The sequence below is a fragment of the Cryptomeria japonica genome, chromosome 8, assembly GCF_030272615.1.
Source record: "Cryptomeria japonica chromosome 8, Sugi_1.0, whole genome shotgun sequence".
Lineage (NCBI taxonomy): Eukaryota > Viridiplantae > Streptophyta > Pinopsida > Cupressales > Cupressaceae > Cryptomeria > Cryptomeria japonica.
The window spans coordinates 724,862,544-724,886,972 of NC_081412.1; the positions used below are offsets into that span (position 1 = coordinate 724,862,544).

The 24,429-nt window shown below is 38.5% G+C and overlaps 1 protein-coding gene across 1 annotated transcript in view; it reads left to right on the plus strand.

Annotated features, from left to right (window-relative positions):
• The first annotated feature begins 1,202 nt into the window (after positions 1-1,202).
• Positions 1,203-24,429, plus strand: part of LOC131046804 (protein NEDD1) — a 55,617-nt gene continuing 32,390 nt past the window's right edge. The window contains exons 1-2 of the mRNA XM_057980589.2: positions 1,203-1,458; positions 18,186-18,298. Coding sequence (XP_057836572.1) covers positions 1,311-1,458; positions 18,186-18,298 — 261 coding nt within the window. The 5' untranslated portion in view covers positions 1,203-1,310. The remainder of the gene's footprint in view (positions 1,459-18,185; positions 18,299-24,429) is intronic.

Consider the following 24,429-nt stretch of genomic DNA (forward strand, 5'->3'; position numbering starts at 1 on the left):
TCTTTTGTACTTTTCATTGAGCTCTTGATCTTGGAAAAATGTCACACGTTTAAATGTTTAGTTCACCAAAACTATATAAATAACTAAATAATACCTCTACATAAATGGCATAACATAGATCAATTAATGATTAATGATTAACAAACAATCATAGGAACAAGAGTTGAGGTAGTAGCCATCTCAAATAATATCTTAAAATCATTATAGAATTTAATAAAAATGACACCTAGCTCTTGGATTGTTTCTGAATGATTCATTCTTGCACAAAAATATTAGAGATGTTATATGATTTGATGTGAATCAACAAATTTTCTACTTGATTGTGTGGGTTACTTTCGTATTGTGCAAAGATGCTTGTTCAATTATAGAACTAATCACTTGGACTACATGTTGAACTCTTTTTCATGGACCTAAACTTATAACTACATAAATGAGTTTATTTTTTTAATCTCAAATCTTAAACTTGCTCATGTTGATTCTTTTAACATGCAAATAAAAATTGGCATGAATAAATGACTTTGTAGTGAGTATGAATCTCTCTCTCTCTCTCTCTTGTCAAACTCTTCAATATTGTTTTAACAACTTGGTGTAATAATCAAAGACGTAGGTCATTCAAGTAGTTTTCTTGACATTCCAAACAAATTATTGGTCATCCATAATACATCACATTAACATGCAATGCACATATTTTATTCTTTAAAAGTCAACTCATATTGACTAAATGGAGGGAAAAATTCGGATCCAATATTTAAATTTAAAATTTAAAAAATCTAAGCTCATTTATGCAAATTGTGGAACTAATCTACACCAATTCTACAATTCATGAATCTAACTCAAGATGATAATGGGAAAAAGTGAGGATTGAATCTAGACCCTAAGAATAAGTGTAGATGGAGACAAACTAAAATAATGTTGTTTGTCAACTTCTATACGAAATTCAATATTTTACACACTAATCATTGTATTAAGATCAAATAAATTAAAAAAATTACATAATTCACAATTATAAATATTAAAAATAACAAAATTCACTATCAATAATTATGAACCTATAAATAAAACTATTTTAATTTTTTGAAATATGAACACTATTGAATGATAAATAAATAAGCTTCCGAATAAATAGGAAACTCTGTTTTTCCTTTCCATCACATTCTTAATTTTCATCGCTTGACATTCCCTGATATTACAAATTGAATTAAAGCCGGTCACCATCATAACACAACGGCACAGAGTGTTTACCTGCACTTCAAAATCCCCGCTTAGAAATTTTTCATCCGTTTCTTTTGTTTATAATGACGGTTTGATTCATGGCGGGAATTAACTCAATGCTGGCGGCGAGCGCAGGAGATACAATTAAAATATTCGATATATCAGACGATGCAGGCGATCCTTGCATTTTACAGTACACGCCTACGCCTGGAAAAAAGATCCTCCAAGTCAAATGGAACCATACAAGTAACTTCTTCATTTTTTGTCTTCCTATATTTTTAGCCTAATTAGAGGCTATCTATTTTCTTGTTACAGAGAATTTGAATTTGAATCGACTTATTGTATAAATGCTCAGTGTTATACTGGAATTTGAATGGACTTCATGGCTGCAGAGACTTATTATTATTTTATGAATTGAAATTTTAATATCGGAGATTATCATAATCTTGATATCAAAATATTTATATAAGTACAATGAATGGATTTATGCTAAAAGAATTGCTGGTTGGAATGTGGGGGCCAATGCTAGCATATAATATTTGAATTCAAGCAAATGTTTTAAAACCATTATCAGGAGACAGCTCAGAGCAAAACCTGCATGGTAGATTTTTCAAACGTTTTAAATTTTTTTCACATGCATTTTAGTCTTCTACAAGATCCATTATTATGATATATGAGATTGAGATTATTAAGGGTAACTAGAAATATCTCTGGGTTCATAGGGATGAACAGGCCCTAGTCCTGGATGTATTATCACAGACACATGGGCCAGATTGTGGATTACCTATTGTGATAGGATATTTGAACTTCGAATCACTTTCTTCATGAATCCCCCTTTTACAATCACACCACAACCTCTTATATAAAGAGATACCCGAAATGTCCATGCCAAAAAAGTCTCCGTTCACATTTTTTTCTATAAAGAACTAAATCTCAAGTAGATTATTATTATCATTGTGGCCTACAAATAGTGCTCGATATTTTCCTACAAGAATTTGACATTTTGAGTGGTTTTTTTTTGGGAGGGACTTTGAAGTTTGTCGTGCAGTTAGCTTAAATTTTAGCTGATTGCCATGTACATTATGCACTTTGATCTGTTGTAATGCCTTTTGGGAAGAATTTTCTGTTTCGGCTACTGAATTTGAAATAAATTGTGTGCGGTAAGTTACATTTGAGCTCAGTTGCAAGCGAATAATGTATTATGATGGCTATTACTTAATTTGGAGTTTAAAGTCTTTAATCAGACTTAAAAATTATGCACAACAATTATTCCTACATGTTTCTTTCGATAATCTTCATTGTTTTCATGAATAATTTGTCATTCTGGATTGTGTATTTTTTAAATTTCAGGGAACTTAAAGCAACTTATATACATTAGGTTAACTTTGAGCCGGTCTCAACTTGAATTATGCGCTTTAACATAATGTACTATCTTTGTAGAGAATGTGGTGTTGGCGGTCCGGTTTTTTAATTTAATATTTGAGAGATTTATACATCCATGCAAGTTACAACTATTTACAATTTCCTTTTCCCCACATAAATTCTAGTGAAATATTGGGGCTCACTCCTTGCAATTGGATGTGGCTCATCTCTAATACTATGAAGTTGTGACTCCATCTTGGAACTAGATGAGAATGACTCCTTTGCTTCAATTTCAACTTAATTTGCAATGATGTCATCCAGACCAATGTCTCCTCCTTTTGTTGCACCTTCCTTTACTTGTCTCTTGAAATAACCAATCTTGTCTTTTCATTTTGTAAACATGGGCATGATCTCATCCAAGTCTATTGTCTCCGAAACACTTATGGCCCTCACATTTGTGCAAAATAAAATGTGTTGCATAAAAATAATTCTCTTCGCATCAAGTAGCTGCAAATAAGAGGTTTTTTTTTTTTGTAAGTAAACTATAATTGTAACTTCTAAGCAATAATTTTAAGTTATAAATGAAGACTCCAATTTTCTTCTCCTTGGTGCTTGGATGGTTCCCCTCATATAGATATTGGTGAAGAAAAGAGTTTTCCCTTAGCTGTAATTTTGTAACCCCTCAATAAGTAGATCCATTGCCTCAATAATAGATGTCTTACTTACAATGCACTTGAGAGATCCTCCACAACCTCCTCAATAAAACTTTGGGGTTGAGATAGTACCTTGTTCATGAATGGGTTGGTGGAGTTGATTGTTCCACCTTCAATTCAATGATCTCAAAAAATGCATTCAACTTTGGCACTATCTCCATTTAGTAGTTTTGGATGGCCTCCTTGGCTTTGTGGGTTTCGCTCCCTACACCTTACATAATGCTCACCAAAGGCTTCAACACTTGTAAACAAATTAAAGTTACAATAAAAAATAAATACTAAAAAAAGAAATTGAAGGATTCAATTTTAAATTTGAAATGAAGTTTGGAGTTACATTGTTGATCTTTATAGCTCTTTTAAAAGCAAAGACTTCATCAAGAATTGTTTTTACGACCCTTTCTATATTATCCTTCATCTTATATAATAAATCTAGGCATGCTTGACTTAAAAACTTTTGCTTCAAAGATGCTAACAAACTACAAATACTTTGCAAGGTGAGGAAATTAGTTGCAGACCGTATCACACTTGCTTGCACAAGCTCTTTCTCATTGGTGTGATCTTCATCAAGCTAAGAACTCAAGGGTGATTGCCGATGTATTTGTTGGGTTCCAAGCTTCTTTCATCACCATTCTTGCCCAACCAATTTTGCTTATGTTCTGTATGAGAAGGTCAAGATAATGGTTAGCACAATGGTTGAAAAAGTTCTAAATGCATCTTTTGATGCAATCTCTTTGTCATCACAAATGATGCTGCATTACAACTTGCAATGCATTTTCAATGCCCACCTCTAATACAATCTCCTCCAACATTATACACATTAATCACCAAGCTGTTTCTGGATTTGATTGTGTGTTTCATTTTTGCATCAACGTTTCGGATCACACTCTATGATCCATCATCAGGATGTATGGGAGTGTCAAGAGATGTCTATGTTGACATACCCAATATTAGTGGCAGGAGATATACACAATAGTCATTAAGCCGATCGCCACCAAGAGGTATTTATCTTTGGGGCCGGCTTAATTAAGGGATGTATCCCTTCATGTGTATGGTCGCCTCCATATTGAAGAAGGCCGACTCTATGTATATCGTTTCTCTTGTGAAGAGGGAGGACTCTTGATGAAAAGACTCCACTCGCATATAACTGAAGATTGAAGACTTCATTCAAGTATCGAAGAGGTATATACACATATCTAGCAGATCGAAGTACTTTCATTAATAAGCAGATCGAATTCCTCACCAAGGTAAATTCTGTGCATTGTGTTGAATCTTTATCTATCTAATCTGATCCTAAACTACAATATGGTATCAGAGCAGATTCTTTCCTGTGCCTGCTCTTTAATGACAAGATGGGTTCAACTCGAGCACATAATCAACTCCCTGTTTTACATCATCAATGAAAGAATTAAGAAGACTGTGCCTAAAAAGACGACTTCATCATCAGATAGACATCGAATTTTGACGATCCATTCATGGTCGAATGGCATCGCAGGTTGTAAGTGTACGGCCCCGCAGGTGTTGTGTCGGGCCACACAGGTGTGCCATCGGATTTTCGTAGCCAACTGTTTGAGGGTGCTAAGTTGATTGTGTGAGGGGCTCGAGTGATGCCTTTGTATGACCACGTAGGCGTTGTTGGGGTTTGTGTTCACCTGCTTGTCATGTTGGGCGCTTCTACCGTTGTTTGGCATGACCGAGTTGTGCACAAGGAGGCTAGCAGCGCGGGGACCCCACTGTGGGTTCTGCAGCGAAGCCATGGGCTGCCTGTTGTTGGTGTAGGACGAAAGGCTATCACGGACCTTACCTTGAGTGTGAGCGAAGGCAGAGTCGAAGGTGAGGATTGTGGGTGGAGCACTGCATTGCCGCATAAACCCTTGCATCAGCCGAGAACGTTGGTGCCTAAGGTGCAGGTAGTGGTGCCACTTGTGTATACACACAGAGGCTCACAGAGGCTATGCATTGTCTGTGCATACACATAGAGGCCGTAAGCACAAGATGTAAACAAAATCGACCCGACAGTTCCAAAGAACTCATCCTCTTTGTGCTGCTCGGGACAAAATACCAACTGCCACTTGTTATGGGCAGGGCATCCTACCTGGGTCGGATACTAATCTACTACAATCAGCCTTCGTGGAAGACTGCAACTCAGCGGCTATTATGGAGTCTATTACAATGGCAGCGATCTGGAGACTCAAGTGTGACGTGTTTAAATGTACAACAATTCATTAATATATATTGATGAAAGAAAATATGTGTAATGACTTTGATTCAAGACAAGAGGTTTTATTTTGTCATGGATTATGGTAAGGGACTGCATACAACGACGATCAAGCTACAAAAGAATTTGCACCATGGGTTGAGTCGACTTCCTCTATGACAACGACAGTATCAAGGTATCGGGCCATGATGAGATTCGAGACAGATATTTCCTTTTACGACATAAGGTAAAACAAAATATTCATGAATGATGAAGAAGGGAATTAATGAGCGGAGCCTGCATTCATTTGTAACCATTGTTATCGTGAAAGGAGTTAATATCGAGCATATCAATTGGCATGTATTCATTATAAGGAGAACATGAACATCTATCATTGTTGCCATGACTAATTTGATTAGTAAGTTACATAATTGGTAAAAGATCACGAGAGAAGTCAACAACTGAAGGTTCGATTTAGATTGATGCATAATGAATATCTAACGTCAGCACATAGATAATGACTCAACATCGAGTAGATTTGTTTGCATTGAAAATGACACCTAATTTAGAGTGCCGGATTGTTGATGTGTTTTTTATGCACATGCGAACACAGAATAAAATACCAAGGTATCTTATCCTCTCTTGAACAAAATTATTCGAATGCTGAAGATTTCCTAAGGATCAATCGAAATAACTCCAAGGTTTTGGTATGTAGGTTCTCTACGTGTGGATAAGCTCTGCTGATATGATGTGATTATGCTGGAATCACAAGGGGACTTACATTCGATTGTCTGAACGCTTAATCTGTTGGAACTTGAGTCCCATCTACTCACTGGGAGATAAAGAAATAGCAAAAGGTGTAGGGTTTAGAGAGTCTAATCTAAGACCTAGAATGTAAGAAGATAGATGAACGACTAGGTGGAGTCCTACTGGGCTAGGTCTCACCATCAACTAGAACAATTTGACACAAGCTCGGTGCAATCATCTAAGGGACATTTTGGATATTTTCAAATTATTTCCATCAAACGCTGACCACCATTCAAGTTAATGCATAAACAATGGACGCATAACAATTTGAAGTTAAGCTCATTCAATGCCAGTTGACCACGGAGGGCGCACTTACAATCAGTAAGAGGCTAGTGGTATGGACTAGGCGGATTCCACACGAGTGCATTTTCAATCTAATTATCTACCATCTAATATGAAGATCCAACAAGAAACCATGCATATTGCAAAAAAAAACAACACATTTTACCATAACTTCAATGAAAATAGAGTTCATTTACAACTTAGGCAACAATTTTTTGCCTTCTCCTCCTATTCTACTCTAACTTCTATCCTATTTGCTATTCTATTCTACTTACTATTACCTATTAACTATTAACCTTTACAAATGAAGAGCTTGAGCCTTTTATAGTGCTCTCAATACAATTCAACGGCTCAGATCAATTTGAGATCAATGGCCAAGATTTTACAATGAAAACCCTAATTAGGGTTTGTTACAACAAACTCAATTTGGCCAATTAGATAATTACAACACATTGGTATGACCAATAGATAGCAAGGGTAGGTGCCTCGGAGTTTGTGCCATTGCTGGTGAGTCAGGTACATTGCATTTAGACATGCTGATGTGGAACCCTTCTGATTGGTGAATGGTGATTGGGATGCCATCTAGGATGCCATTTCAACTTGCACCTTTGTAGACTAGATATATTCATCATCATGAAGAGATATCAAGAGATATCTCTTGATCCTCAACATTATCTAGCTTGCTCAAAGTAGTGGTGATGGGAATTATTGATATAGCTAAGTCCTTCTTCCATCCTTGCTTGCTTGCCTTGGAGTGATTGTATGATCTCTCCTTTGCCATCTTATAATCTCTCCTTGAAGATATCCCGTTCTACTGCTTGCAGCTGCTGAATATTTGAAGTTTTTTAACCTAGTAGCACTTTAAGACTTCTTCATACATTCGAGGTGTTCTTGATGTTGATGAAATTTCTTGAAGGCCTCTTCCTTGTATCTTGACCTTGATGCTGAAATTCTCTCCTTGAGATCCTTGTTCCGATCCTCCTTCAACCTGGCCCATTCGATCTCTTTCCTTACCTCCTGCAAAATGAACAATTGCACATCAAACACACATGATATACAACTTGATCTAATCTTTGATTTTTTTGATGATTTCTTTCTAAATCTAATCAAAGGACTGACAGTAATCAGTGAATTCACTATGTGGAAGGCAAACTTAATGTCCTAGAGCAAATCTGGGCCGTCTTAAGGTGAATTCGCTGGCTGATAAGCTTGCTGGCTAAGCAAATTCGCTTCTCTTTGGTGCTCAAATGATGAATCTCGCCCGCTCCAAAAGATTAGACCTGCATCTCCAATGATGAAATTCGACCTTATGCTGATGGAATTCACTAATACTTGGAGGTGGATCCATTGGATGTGCAAACATCTCCACCTCATGTACACTGGAAGAACCTGCTGGTGACTGCACCCTTTCTATCCTTGCTCTCTTTTTCAAAGGTTCTTCCTATTGCACCTCTTGTTGAACTTCTTGTGGATCTTCCTGCTGGATATCTTTCTTCCTTGCCATCCTTGGTCTCTTCGGGGCACTTTTCCCTTTATCAATCCGGACTTCTCCTTTTGCCTGGGCCTGTGAAGATCCTTCGGTTGTTTCACTATGGGAATCTAGACTTCCCATTAGCTGATATGTCAAATGAACATTTCCTTCCGCCAACTTCCTTATCTGTCGATCAACCTAGTGCTTAGTGAATTTTAGCACCAGTCTAGCCAAGACATTCAAATCATCAATTTCGGGTTCCGACCAATCTGGCAACTAAATGGGCTAATCTTTCACTTTCTCAAATTCAGGTTGCATTAAATTCGAATCCTCTTTCACTTGATCCGGCACCTGGTAAATTTCATTGATCCTGATGGTGTCAAGGGGTAGTCTGGAATACATTTTCCTTTGGACTTTAAGGTCATCCTCGATACTTGCCCAATAATCTTCTAAGTGAAATTTGTGTATGAATTTCACGCCAGCAACCTTCTTGATTTGGCGGTTAGGATCATACTGAGCTCTGGATGTATAAAATGGCAGGTGATAGAATGCCAACTCCTCCGCTACACTTTCAGTCGCCTCCAAACTTGGGCGCATTATTATGAAATCACCAAGGACAACTGGGAATTCAATAGGCTGCTTATTCTTCTTCTTCTTCTGTAATTGATCATAAGCTTTTAACTGCCTCATGAGTTCCAACAGGATGAGTTTGTCTGATGGATACCTTGGCAACTTGTATGATTGGAATGAAAATCCCTGCGTCCTGATGTAGGTGAATTTAGGAAATTGTAAGATTGTGGCTCCATACTTCTGAACCAAGGCCCTTGCTTGTGGTGACACCCTTACATGCAATTGCTTCTGCATGAGCCGCGTCAAGTACATAGTGAAGGTGTCATTCGCCAGCCTGTAAGAACTAACATTGTGAAGATGCAATTGGGGATAACACATGCACTATCAGCTGTGCTGGTCCACAACCCATGATTCAACTTTGCTGGTAGACCATCAAATCCTCCCCTTTGCGCAAGCATATAGATTACGTAGGAGCTCATGAAGAAGGACTGAGACTTTCTTTCTTTCAAGCTCCTTATCTGTTCGTGCAAGTAATGACTAATCAATTTGGCCCAGTCAACTAGCCTGTTTGCATTCATGATCTCGCCTATGTAAAAGAACATCCATGTTTCAAAGTTCACAGTATGTGAACATCCCATTACTTTGCTCAACATCTTTATTAGGTCCTGTTGTGATGTATTCACACATCGCCTCATTGCAAATGGGGACCCCCACTTTTTCGCTTTCTAGGTTAGTTGTCTTAGCTTAGTTGGTTGTTGTCGAGTCTTTGCTGTTAACCTTTTGTTCGTAGTTGCTCAGGAGCTGGCCAAGTCTTTCTCTTTGAGATGAAGTGAGGTTTAACATTCCCTTTGCCCAGACAAGGCATAATCCCTTCCACTTCTCCCGATCCTGTCAGTGGGTGCCCAAACCCAATCACTCCCATTTCCATTTCCTTCCATTTCCACCTCCCTTAACACTCTTCACTTCCATTTACCATACCTTCTAACTCACCTACCTTCCTATCCTCTATCTTCCATCCACCATTCATACCCCATGCCTTAACCTCCTTCACATCTCTACATAACCTACCACTTCAATGTCCCTTACCTTACATCCCATCTTCTAACCTATACCTTTACCTACCTAACCCTCTCCCCATCCTAGTATACTCATCCACTACCCTTCATCTACATTTACACCTACCTTGCCCACACCTACATCTTCCACCCTCCTATCTCTATACCCCTTAGCCTACCACATCCTAACCTCCCTACCTACTTAATTATTCCCATTTCCCACCTTTATTCCAAATTACCTTCTTCCTACCCACACCTTTCCACTTTATCACCTACCCCTATCCTAGCCTACCCATATCCTATCCCTATCCTAACCTACCACCCTACCCCCTTAACCTTTTTCCTTGCCTCTTATAAATCCCATTATAACCAGTGTTCCACGGGAGTTGGGGACAGGGGGACGCGTTTCCGGGACGGGGGGACCAAGGGCCTAAGTTTGGGGACGGCGGACGGGGGGGGGGTGGCAGGGTGGTGGTGCTGATATAGTTATACATATACATATAGTACTTGAAAAACTAGTTTTGAAAAGATGAATGACAGTATTACAGTATAAGAATTACATTTCAAATGAGACTAGGAAATTTGAAATACTAAATCTAAATACCAAGATTTCTAAGTTGTGTTGTTATATGGAGCCTAATCAAACTCAGAGGTTAGATTTTCCCTACTTCTATTGGCACGGTTTCCCCCTATATTTTTCAATGGGGGTTTGGGGGCAGCGCCCCTTGCGCATTCCCTATCGCGATATAGGGCGGGGCCGAGGGGCAATGCCTCGCGAGGCCAAAAATACTTTTATTATTTTCTAAAGGCGTCGGGTGTTATTTTTCTATTGGCCCACGTCCAATTAGAGTTACCCCTTAACCCTCAAAAAACTTAAAAAGTCACTTTTTTTTTAAATACAGGAGACGTCTGGGTGTCCCCCCGTCCCTGGAGAGATGTCTGCACGTCTCTCAAAGGACGGGGAGATGCCCAAACGTCTCCCAAGGAGACGTGGAGGCATCTCCATGTCTCTCTGGGAGACGCCCAAACGTCTCCCAAGGAGACATCTCCACATCTCCACGTCTCCCTGGGAGACACAGAGACGTCTCCCCGTCCCGGCGGCGCTTGGGTGGCGGTGGCGGGATTGTGGGGGACGTCGCGTCCCCGTCCCCCTGTCCCTGAGACGTTTCTGACGGGGGGACGCGCCCAAAAAGGGGGGGGGGGGGACGCGTCCCCGTGGAACACTGATTATAACCTACATCCCCTTTACCCTTTCATTACCCCCTTATACCTCCCACTCCACTTTATTCCCCAACATATCCTAACTCCCTCCAACCCCTTTTACGTCCCACATCCTAAACCTCATTCCCCCCCACGTATCTCCTACTTCCATCATTTATATCCCTTATGTACCCCTTTCCTCCAACATCCCATTCCCCCCTCTTTCTCCGCATAGAAGCTACCCTTAACATTTCCTACCACTCCCCCCTTCATATTTCTCTCCATCGTAACATATCATCCTTTTGGGCCCCACACACTCAAAAATGGAGAATCAAATAAGATTTTTAAGGACCTTCCTTGCTGGGACCCATCGAGCTTTAGCCTGGGGATTTTAAGTGTTTTTAATTACCATGCCACATATTGCTTGGGTCTCACAAAATCAGAAATGGAAATTTTAAAAGTTTTCACATACCTTTTCCACATCATTGCTTGGGCCCACCAAAACTTAACTTTGGAAAGAGGAAAAAGTTTTTAAGGCATATTTAAAAGAAAAAAGCCACCTCATCATTTTATTTGGCTCCTAATATTCCCAACACATGCCACGATGAAACACAATGTAAGGTGTGGCACTTAGGAAATAAACAAGCTGGCCTTTGAAGGGAAATATGTGTCACATCTACAAAACCATTTGGGGGATTTAAATTCAAAATCACATCACACCAATAGAGCTTATCCACACGTAGAGACCCTACATATAAGAACCTTGGAGTTATTTTGATTGATCCTTAGGCAAATCTTCAACATTCGAATAACTTTGTTCAAGAGAGGATAAGATACTTATGGTATTTTATTCTGTGTTCGCATGTGCATAAAAGACACATCAACAGGTCCACATATTCCTGTTTGAACTCAAAGATAGTGAGAGTCTTTGGCATTTTGGAGACATGTGGCCTAGGTTTCAACAACCACTGTTTGTTGATCATGTTAGCACACTTGGCAGGACCTGTGTCATACATTGCTTGAGCTCCGCTGATAGTCCTTTACGTCATGGAATGGTGTGAAGGAATTCCGGAAGCTTTACCAATTGACTTGGGAGTCAATGTTGCCAACAACCTACCATCTGACGTTGAACTTGTCTTCTGCTCCGGATTATAATGCTTCACACACTCCAAAATCAAATCTGGACACTGAATAGCAGGAGGAAAACCAATTGCTGCAACGATTCTGCTCTTGACAAACTTGACAGCCGTTGGTGATGGATTATGTCTTGATCAATCGAAATAACTCCAAGATTTTTATACAGGCAACCTACTCAGAGATAAAAAGCAATCCGGGTTCACCTTCCCCATGATTTTGGGTACTCTTGATGCGCACTTCAAAAATTCGGTACAAGCTGAAGAGTCATTTGTGGAATTGGCATCCTATTGTTTACAGGTTCATTTCCCTAGGAAATTCTTTGATCATGATAATTTGGCAAAAAGGGCCTACGACAAGCACTACAGGGCCAAGGCGTTGATAGAGGACTATTGGAGCAACTGTTCTGATGACTTTGAGATCCGTCGGCGTGAATATTCTAGGTTGAGTGTTCAGCAAATGCGGCTTTATGAGTACCGCTAGGTCCTAGACCAGGTGACAGACTATGGAAATTGCTTGCAAGTTCGAGAATTTGAAGCAGTCAAGGACCTCTTGCCAGGCATTGATTGGACTTAGGACCCAATCATAGATTTTGAGGCAGTTATGGAAGCTCCAAGAAGGTACACCGATAACTGGTTATCCCAACAAATTGAGAGATTGACCCATGAAGGGACCCAATTCACATACAATCTAATGGGTAGTCTCGATTCCCAGTCTTCAGAGGATGAAGGAACCTCAAGCGCGCCAAAGGAAGAGGTTGAGAAACCTGAAAAGAAGAGAAAGAAAGCAAGGGCCAATCGAGGGACTCAAACATCAAAAAGAACAAGGAGTGAAAAGATCCCCATCAGGAGGCTAGAAGTTACTTCATCATCCAGGGACCCCAGTTTAGAGGATGATGTGGTTGAACTTGATTACATACCCGCTCCGCCTTCACAAAATGATCCTGCTGCATTCGAGGCAAATAATCCTCAAACACAAAATGAGCAAGAAGTAGAGGTAAGGATCGTTGGCTTGGATGAACCTAGAAATCAGGCTGAGGAGGGAGAGATTGCACCTGATCAGGGGACTGGTAAGCATGAGCTCATGCAGGAAAGCAAGCACGAGTTGCAACTGAATAGCAGAAACAAGGATGACACCACTATTGAGGGAGAACAGAAAGGGGATGAGATTCAAGAACCCAACAAAAATGAAGAGCAACCATTACAAGAGGGTAAAAAGAGAACTCAGCCATGAGTAAGGGATTGGATACTGCACCCATTCCTCCTATGCTCGATCAATCACAGATAGGCAGCGAGTCAACTGAGGCCTCCAAAGAGAAGAGTGGGAATCTAGCAATTACATTTGGACAGACCATCCCTCAAGACTGGCTAATTGCTCGTGCACAGTGGAAAGCAACTGTCAAGCCACCAATTAACTTGGAGGATATCTTCTCTCGAATAGGAGAAATAAAATCCAAAGGCAAGAAAAAGCCGAAGACTTAGTCCAGGATCACTAAAGATGAGCAAAGAAACCGCGCGATTCATATTGCCACCCCACTTGTAGACAAACTAGCATATTAGATTGCATTGGCTGATTACAAGGTTACGACCATCCCAATAGGGCGGGCCACCAAAGAGCAGGAGAGGGAAGAATTCAAAGATTCCGTGCAGAATATGCTCAGATAGCTCGATGAAATGACCATTGAGAGAGATATGTACCGAGCTCGCGCTGAACAAGCCAAGGGGTACATTGATCACCTGCTGAAACCACCGCAGCATGCCTCTGAATCCCATGTTCCCCCATTGGCATTGGCACAAAGACTACAACTGAATTTGAAGGAGTGCGTGACACTGCCAAGGCCGTTAGGGAATGGTCCGGAACATTAAAAGGAAAGGAAAGAAGATTATTAATGATGTATTTCAAGAAACAATTGAAGTACAAGCAACACAGATCAAAATGCTGGAGGTGCAAAAGGAGTATGCCAAAATCCAGGAGGTGGTTGCCTTAGCTCAACCACTCATGAGGGCTCTTTTTTGGATTCACACTCGGATTCTGACAATCCATTCTATCCTAGATCCCCATAATGTTAATACTTTGAAGGAGTGGTATTGGATTGTTTGCATGAAGATGGACATGGCGGGTACCGTTAAGAGGATTCAGGAGGAATATGAGATGGACCTATCCCATATTGAAAATGGTGGTGAAGATATTCATAAGGCATTGGTCATTGGCTGGACGGATGCCATGAAGGATGTTGATGTAGTGTCACGATGGAATGCTAGGTTGAAGCCCGATAAAACTTCATACTCTGTGGAGGACATAGAGTGCATCAACAAGCTACATTTAGACATATTGCACTTCGAAGATCAACAATCTGATTGGCGCGAGCGACTAGGGATAGTCGACTCTAATCTTGAAGGCACAAAGTTCAAAATGCGCAATCCTCCTTTTCCCCCTAATGAGGAATTGTTTCCCTTTGTATAAAATTCCAAGAGTACGTTCGGGAGGAACGTGCAGCACACCGGGACATTTGGGAAGGTTACTTGCATGAGGAGGACGAATTTGTGGAGAAAAAGTCCATCAAGGGGAAGGAAAAAGTTCTTTCCTAAAAATATATGTTTCTTTTAAAATTTGAGTGCACTTTTTTAAACATAAAGTTTCTTTCCCAACTGCCAAAGTTATTGTAAATTTCGAGCTCTGTGCAAGTGCACTTTTTGGAGCAGCTTTATATTTGGTAGTTATTAGTTACTTTACGGTTGGTGTTGATATTTTGCTTCCCATTTATGGGTATGGGCAGCCTTGTTTAGGGGATGAATCTGGCCCACTTGTCTAAGTTTAATCTTGGCCATCCATCCATTTTGAGAACTCTATATAAAGGAGTTAGTTTCTCCTTTATTTTAGGCAGAAAGTTAAAGATTGTTGCAAAAACTCTGGCAAAATACATACAGATTTTAATGGATATTAAAGCTGTGTCTTTTTTACTGTGAGTGCATGGTCCTCTTCTCCACCTCTTTTAAATTTCTGCAACTGTATTTAATTTTCAGATAGTTTGTTTATGCATGTATTTGATGGAAATCTTGGTTCATACCATTAGGAAATAATTGATTATTATTCCCTCTGCATGGTTAGTTTGAGCCCAATTTTATGCTAAGTTCGGTTGTTAAATTTGAAGGAATGGGTGTAAAAGTCCAGCATTTGTATTCAGCAATTTGAAAATTCAAAATTCCTAGATGATTGCACTAGTTTTTACCTAGTTGTGCTCGTTTGCTGGCAAAGTAATTTATGGTTATTTTAAGATTTCCGTCTATGTGTTTAAATATGCTGTCTTAGTTAAGTTAGCTAGCCGTTCTTATTACTCTCAATCCTTATCTCCCTTTTTTCCTTTTTTAAAACCCGCAAGTCAAGCTGAAGTAGCATTATGATAAAAGCAAATAAGATGAAATAAGACTGTAAGATTTTAAGGAACCTGTGCGAAACCAATTCCGTCTAACCGTAAGTCTCCTTTGTGTTTCTAGCAAAACACATCAACTGTTGAGCTATCCTGTAGTCAAACCTTGAGGTCATTCCCCATTGATCAATTTAAAACAACATTAGGGATTTCCTTATCTCAAGAGAGGATAGGATACTTAGCATTTTATTGTGTGTTGACCGGATGAAGTCGTAGTTCCGCGATTTTAGCCACGTCAATAGATTCCTTGAAAGACAACAAAATTCTCCCTGAGTTTGTTTGGGTTTGGCAAAGCAAAACTCACAAGCTGTGGGTAGGGCTCTGGCTCAACCCATAGAGGTCTGGACTAGGACCAAAACCCAGTGAGAATTTGACCAGGACTTGGGGGTGCAAGGGAAGGATCCGGTAACATAGTCATAAAGTAACTTTATAATAGAATTAAATGATAAAAATCAATTATCTCTCTGAAAACATTAGAACTCACCAATGCCAAAATTGGAAAGTATTTCACTGAGCTGAGAGAGAATGGAAGCCAAGACCAAGTGCTAAAAATAGCCTTTTGCTAAAAATAGCAAGAACTGCCCAAACCTTGAAACTAAAGATATTGCACTCTTTAGTTGAGGGTAACTGAGATTGAGACCTGTCAGATATAGCATTTACTATAAATTGTAATATGATAAAAATAGAAACGTTACTCAAAAGTCTTGAAACTAAAGATACTACATGGTGCAGTTGAGGAGACTGAAGTGATGACTAATTGCCAAAAATAGTGGTCACTATAAATAGTAACTGCTAAAATTAGTAAGTCAACCAAAACACCCAACTGACCAATCAGTTTCCAAACTAACACTTACTAAAAATAGTAAGTCCTAGACAAGTAATCTGAATCACTCTAGAAAGCATCGTTCATCTCCATTAATCCCTCTGAACATATTGGTGACATTGAAATATTCCTTTGATTTTGCTGACACCAACCCAAAAGGCCAACACTGGTTGCTTTACAAATGGAACTAAAAAATAGGGACATTACATTTAGTCACTCACAAAATTGGAATGTTTATATATATAAATATACTCATCTGGAAATGCAAATTCATAATTACATAGGAGAGATAGCAACTAATTGAATATCCTACATTAGATTTGGGATATGAGATTGATGACTAGATAATGAATGTTAATAACTAATAAGTTGAGGGCAGATCTTTTGGTAACTCAAACTCCTTCGCTGTTCCACAAATGATCAATGGATCTGCCCTAAGTTGAACTATGTGATGCTGGCTGGACCTATAAGTAGCCCTGGAATGATGCAATCTGCCCACAATCAGATCCTATTCATCCATGAAACCTCCCGATAAATGGCAGTAGGGTTGTTGCAATCTCTTTTTCTATGAATTGCTACACTTAATGTGGTGTGGTACGGTTGTGATCCTGCCACTAACTGGTTCATCCCTTCAAGCATTAATAGGTCAGTAAACAATAGAAATAATAACTCTAGAATTTTAGCAACCAGCCCTCCCAGTTCGGCATACCCAACCCTTCGACATTGTAGTGCACTGTAGCAACTGAAAATGACTGCAATTCTTCAATTAATATTCAACAAGTTAGCACAATTGTGACCCCCAGATGGAATCATCCTTGATGGATAAGAGGGTTTTCATCCTTCTAAACCTCAAAAAACAACCAAGGGTTTTTGTCCTTGGCTGCAAATTTGAACATGAAGCTTCTAAGTGCACTTTGCCAAATGAAATCTTGATGATGAAATGAAGCTAGGCGTCTCTTTTATATAAATTGCCGAATTGGGCTTTTGGTTTTAAATTCCCCTCCAAGAATTTAAAAACTTCTTATTTTATTTTTATTTTAGAATTTAAAATCTTCTTATTTTATTTTTTATTTTTCAAGTATTTAAAAATAAATTTTATTTAAATATTAGTGTTTTATTTTAATTATAACAATATTGAATATTATAAAGTTGCCCTCAAAATTAGGAATCACCTTTCCTAACTTAAAATAAAATTATTAATTATTTCAGTCCAAAAAGAGGGGTATGACAGTGATACAAGCTCCTCTTTACCATAATTCATAAGTCCATATTGTGATTTTTATTTTTGATTTCATGGAAATAATTCATTAGTTTTGTACGTCTAAAACACTTGAGAATATTCTATATTTAAAATGATGATCTGTTCAATTTAAATCCGCTTTTGTATTCATTTGATTGATTCATACGTGTGTACGTGATCAAAGTAGTTTCTAATTGATGAGTGTATCATGTCTTTAAAGATGATTCATTGAAGGTTGCATAGTAAAATCTTTAAATCTTAAAAAAATCTCTATATTTCATTGTTTTTCAGTTTGTTGAGTCTTTGCTAAGTCTCTGATGATTCTGAGTTTGAGTAAAAAGTCAGCTTGCTATGTTAGAGTCTTGTAACCATGGGTATAGCAAATGAGATTTGTAAACCAAATGCCTTAATCTGTAGAAAAGATACATGAAGAAAAACATATGGTGTGTAGTGTGTTGTTTCTAATTCAGTAGATGTAGCTTAGAGAAACGTCATCTGTATTCTTCTTGGTATGAAAATATATCAAACCTTACATGGCAATAGGTGGTTCTTGTACAATCTCTATAAAGCTTTGAGAATTTGTCATAATCCATGATATAATATATTTAAGTAATATTTCATGATAATTTAATTGATAGTTCCTTGTGTCCTCCGCTTCTGCCCTACAAAGATAATATAATAGTAACTGGATGCAGATTTAGTTGTCGCAAGTGCTGGAGAAGATAACAAAATATCTCTTTGGAAAGTGAGTGGGCAGAGCTTGGGAGTGGTACCACAGTCTGGAAGTGATGTTGTGGGTAATATTGATGTAAGTTTTTGGAATCTCTGAAGTTGAGAGTGCATATTACTTAATATTTATAGAAAAACATTGTCAATAGACTGCCATTTACAAAATTGGTAGCTTGATTGTACTCATAACTTTGGTCCATTATTTTGACATTTTAGCTATCTTGAGTGTAAATGGTGTACCATTTTTTAATTTTCAGATCCACTCTTTGCATTTGAAATAATTTATTACTTTGACACATGGGAATTTATGTTCAGGGAGACTACATTAAAAAAGGATGACCTCTTCTATTTGTTCAATGTTTTAGATTTAGGATCAACAAAGCTGCTTCTTTATCAACAAAAGTACTTTATTTATTGAGTACCAAAGTTTTATGAGCATCCTCACTGTTGAAAATCAATTGGCTCTACATGTGTTTTAGCCTTTTAGGTGATGGGTGATGACCTTTGGCTTTGGGTGCATGGAAGGGTATCAACAGTGACATTACTATATGGTTGTAAATTTGGAAGTTCACTAAATGAAAAGACCACTTTCATGTCATTGCTGTAAAATTGTAAATTTGGCCCTTAGAATTTCGCTATTTTTTTTTTTCTTTTTTAGGTTGTAGTATCTCTGTAAAACCCTTTTTTATTCAGCAAAGAAATGATACAAGTTTCAATAAAATTGTCCCATTAATATTATCCTAATATGTAAAAAATATATTTTCTAAAGTCTTGCTCCCTCCAACAATTTTGGCCTCTTATGCATTTAGATGCATACACCATTCATGTTTCAAAGATCCATACAATTTGTTTCTAATTCTACAAATGTAGAATAAAATGATTTCATTTTGAGAGAATCTCATGATTTTTTTCACTTCTCTCATTTACACTTACATTGTTTGATAAAATGAAAATCACAATAACAATAAGAAATATTTTATAGCTTTTTAGAATTTGAGAAGTTATTATTATTATGACAAGTATTTTTGATACACAAATGAGGGAAGTGGGTCCTTGTAATATCCTCTTATTTGGGTTCTCTTGCTTTGCAATTGGTGTTGACTTTCTAGGTTTGTGTCAGCATGTTTAGAGGGGTATTTTGATGTTACGAGTGAGCTTAGATGGTTTAGAGGAGTCATATGATGCTTTCATATTTTATTTCCGGCTTCTAGTTTCGACTCTGTTGACGTGTATTTTGTACACTATCAAACACAGAATAAAATACCTAAAGGTACCTTATCCTCTCTTGAATAAAGTCTCTGAATGCTGAAGATATCGCGAAAAGGATCAATCAGGGTGACTTCAAGGTTCTTCGATGTAGGGTCTCTACGTGTGGATAAGCTCTCTGTGGTATGATGTGATTTTGCTGGAATCACAAGGGGACTTACATTTGATGATTGAACGTCTGATCTGCTTTGAATATTGCTGGAACATAGGATTTTACTGCCTTTGATTTGAAACAAAGGAAAAAAGGCGAGGGCGAGGCAAGAATCTAATCCTAACACTAAGAATGTAAGAGCAATGAATGATCTTTGATGAAATTCTAACTAAGTCTTGTTTTGACATTGCAGGACCATCTCCACAAGGCTAGTGCGATCTTTGAAGGAAAGCTTTATGGTGTTCAAATCATCACTGCGGGCATAGACACCATCAGGTTGATGGATATCAATGAAGAAGCGATAATTGAAGTCGAGCTTAAGCTGAATAACTCCAGTTGACTACACAAGGCAAGTCTGCAATCAACAAACTGCTAGTAGTATGGATATACGAATTTCACCATCAATCAAGCACATTTCTTCCACTCATCTAATAACATGAAATCAAATACGAGAAGTATAGAGACCATGCAAATTGTCGAATCGACCCATAAATTTCACCATTTCTTCAATGAAGTTACAAGTCTTTTACAACAACATCTTGGCAACAATCTTTGCCTTCTCTCTCTACCCTACTCTAATTGCTATTCTATCAATTGCTAATTCACTATTCTAACTATTCTCTAACTGCTTTCTATTCTCTATATTGCTTTCAACTACTATTCTATCTATCTATTCTATTGCCTTTACAAATGAAATGCCAGGGCTTATATAGTGCCCTCAATACAATTTGACGGCTTAGATCAATTCGAGATCAATGGCCAAGATTCAATAATAAAAACCCTAATTAGGGTTTGTTACAACCATTACATAACATTTAATGCTTGACCAATGATAAAATTGTATTGCTTGGACACATGTCCTCTCTGGAAAATTCCACCAATGAATAGCCGGGGTAGGTACATCGAAGTTTGTGCCACCTTCCATGAGTTAGGTACATTGAATCTGGACATGCGGAGGTGGAACAATCCGACTGGATGAGCGATGACTGGGATGCCACCTCACTTGACACTTGGTTGATGCTCAATTTGGTAATGTTGAGAAGTTAGCTTTAATTAACTCTTCTGAAACTATCTGCTTCTTCAACGAACCCTTGCTCTAACTTCTTGTGTCCTTGATTTGCAGGATGATGATGTACCTCGCTTTGGAATACTGGATTGGAAGAGGTCGCCCTTATCCTGATGATGTTGGATCGAAGAAGGTCGTCCTTGTTGATGCTAGACTGGAGGAAGTCGTCCTTGTCCTTGCTTGATCCTCTTGGAGGAGACCGTCCTTGATCTGGCTTGATTTTCCAACTTCGGGATCTCCATTTGATGCCTACACAAAATATTAAAGTTAGTCTTTTGAGCATCAAACCTTAAAGCATGAAATTTAAGACCTTTCAAAGGTAAAACTTAAGATATTAATTTGAAAAAAGTCATGATAAATCAAGAACTATACATTTTCAAATTAATAATGAATGGAATTTGGATCTTCAAGACGTAGATTTTACAAAATTGCAATGGGATCACAATAAGTCTTGAATAAGAACTAAAAAATGATTCTTCATACCTCCTCTTCGATTGTTTAACTTACAAAACCTTGGCAAAAGAAGGAACTTGGATAAAATGCGCCTCCTTTAGCTTGAAAAAGAACTCCACCTTCCACTAGCTTCTTCAAGATCTGGAAATTCGCCTTCAAATGTCTTCAAAAATCTGGAAATTATCCTCCAAACTAGCAAGAAATTCGCCTCTCCAATAGCCTTCAATATGAATTTCGCCCTCCTTAGTCTCCACACTTGGTAGAAATTCGCTCCACTCCAGCTAGATTTCGCACCTTCAATTAGCTCTCCAAATCGCACTTGAAATAATGAGTGAATGATTTGAATTGTGAAAAAACACCTCCAATATATAGAGCGCTCACCTTCCACTTACCCATGAGGCCGACCTAGCAAATAAAAGGTGAAATAATAAATAAAACCTCAAAAGGAGTAGGCCGACTTGTCAAATAAAGGCAAAATAATGCCTTGTGCGCTCAACTTTTAATTTTTTTTATTTCACAAAAAATTAATTTTAAATGCCTTTATAATAGAAATTTGATTTTTTGAGGCCCAAAATTAATTTACTAAATACCAATGTGCCTTTTATTAAATGCCTATTTAATTAATTTTTTCAAATATTCCAAAGTTAGCAAATTTTGGCATTTCATGCGATTTGGAGGATGTTAACGTTGGGATATTGCAAAATAAAGAATGCACATGTTGAGCGCTCTGGTCCCTTGGAGAGGGATAGGAGTACTTTTTGGAAAATCGCTCTGGTCCCTTGGAGAGGGACAGGAGCACTTTTTCGTTTTTAGGCTAGGATTCTCAATTTTTGAAGTCAAACCTTTGTTCACCATGCTTTAGAAGATCCTTACCATCTCATACAACTTTGCCTTAGCATAATCTCGGAGGGAATTTATTGTTTTAAAAAAAAAGCGCTCTGGTCCCTTGGTGAGGGACGGGAGCACTTTTGAGTCCATTGCATGAATTCTTGATCACATTAATCTTCAATTTACCCTCAAGGCGTAGAATATCACATTTCACTCCATCTTGAGCCTTGGTAATAAAAATATCATTTCAAAATGCAAGGTAAATGGTCATATTTGGAAAAAGTGCTTTGGTCCCTTGGTGAGGGACGGGAGCACTTTTGCCAGTTGTCGTCAAAATTTGCAACTCTCACATCTCAATTCCACTTCAAGGCATTTTAAACACCTTTTCAAACTTGCACCTTGGCCTCAATTTGTCCAAAATTGGTGAGAAAGGCAAGATAACATGTTAAGTGCTCTGGTCCCTTGGTGAGGGACGGGAGCACTTTTGAAAAAGTGGCATGGTCCTTCAGTGAGGGACGGGAGCACTTTTGCAATTACAAGCTTATCTGCCCTTTGCTAGCCTTCGAAATTATCTTCAATGGATGAATCTTGCCTTCTTTCATTCATTTCAATCACGCAACTTGCCTTGCCTTTGCAAGAAATTTGTATTTTTAGAAAAGCGCTTTGGTCCTTCAGTGAGGGACGGGAGCACTTTTGAAAATCGCTCTGGTCCCTTGGAGAGGGACGGGAGCACTTTTCACATCTTGGCATTCTTTTTTGTTCTTTAAATCTCTCAATTGCGTCCAAGGCATGAAACATCATTCGTCCTTCCCATCCAAGTCAAGTTTTGCCATAAAATATCAAACAAAGAAGAGAAACTTGAAAAAGTGGCATGGTCCTTCAGTGAAGGACGGGAGCACTTTTTGTCATTTGGGTTGATTTACTCCTTTGTGATCCGCTTAAATTATATTCAATGGACAAAACATGCTTCCCTTAACCTCTTCAAATCATAAAATCACCTTAACCTTGCAAAGATAGTGCAAATTTGAAATTCAGTGCTCCGGTCCTTTAGTGAGGGACGGGAGCACTTTTGCGTTCTAAGCCAAATTGTCTCACTTGCCACCTCGAAATTCCTTTGGTAGGGAAGATTTCATCTTACTTCATGCTATGAATAAAAGTTAATGTCCAAAAGAGGTCTAAAATTGTGCATATAAAGAAAAGTGCTCTGGTCCTTCAGTGAGGGACGGGAGCACTTTTGACCTTCTAGGCAAAAACTTCATCATTTCATTGTTTTCAATCAAGTCTGGATGCTCTATCATGTTCATTTCGTCCTTCACCATATCTTTGATGTCTCAATTTAACCAAACAAGGCCAGGAATGGCTCAAACAAGTCTTTTCGCCCTGGTCCCTCAGTGAGGGACGGGAGCACTTCGCCTTGGTCCCTTGGAGAGGGACGGGAGCGCTTTTCGCTCTAGACCCTTGGAGAGGGACGGGAGCGCTTTTTGACTTTTTGAATTCTCTATCAGGATAATTTTTATGGAATATAACATTTAAGTGACATTTCCTTCTATCTTTCTTCTTTCTTATACTTTAAGTTATATTCCATATATACTTTCAGGATGTTTGAGAGTGGTTTCAGACCTCCAGCAGTTATATTGCAAAATCTAGTTTTTGGAGGTTTTTTAGTTTCCAGACTTAGTCAAATTCAAGATCAGGACATTCCAGACTTAGCCAAATTTCAGGATCAAGGCATCACTTAAGCCGGACTTGCTATCCATGTGATCTCTTCGACAACACTCAAAAATGCAAAGGCTAACCGACAAAACCCTAAAAGACCAAGAAAACAAACCCTAAAAAGCAAAAAAGCAAGGGTCCCCATTTGCAATGGGGCGATGTGTGAAATGGTCACAACATCTAGCGCCACCTTGAATAAATGTTCCTGAAACACTTCAGAGATAAGGACTCAATCGACACCTAGAACCTCCGGAAAATTCAACCTAGCTCATTAGGAGATTAGAAAATGTACTCAAAGTGGAAGGAAAATCCCAAACCACATCCAGACACTTAGTCTTTGATTACCTAGGTGTGTGCAAGTGTATTCATTCCTCTCGACAAGACAATTATAACCTTCAGGTTCCCCTGTGATCGACTACGTAGTTTATCTGAACTTCAAAAGCATCTTGGATAGAGCCTCGCTGCCAGTCAGACGTCCATAGTCCCGACGAGGTTATCGCCGCAAGCTCACAAACATTGCTCCATTGCCAACCAGGCGTCTATAGCCCCGATGGAGTTATCTGTATATTCCCCTTTTAGCCAATTTTGATATTTCATTGCATTTCATTTTTTTTTCCTTTTGATATTGCTTTTTCATTCCGTCAATTCCTTTGGCTCGTAAGCAGTGAAGCTTACTAGGGTTTGAGGATTACGGTGGCGCTGAAGCCAGATTTTAGATTTTTCACCAATCACA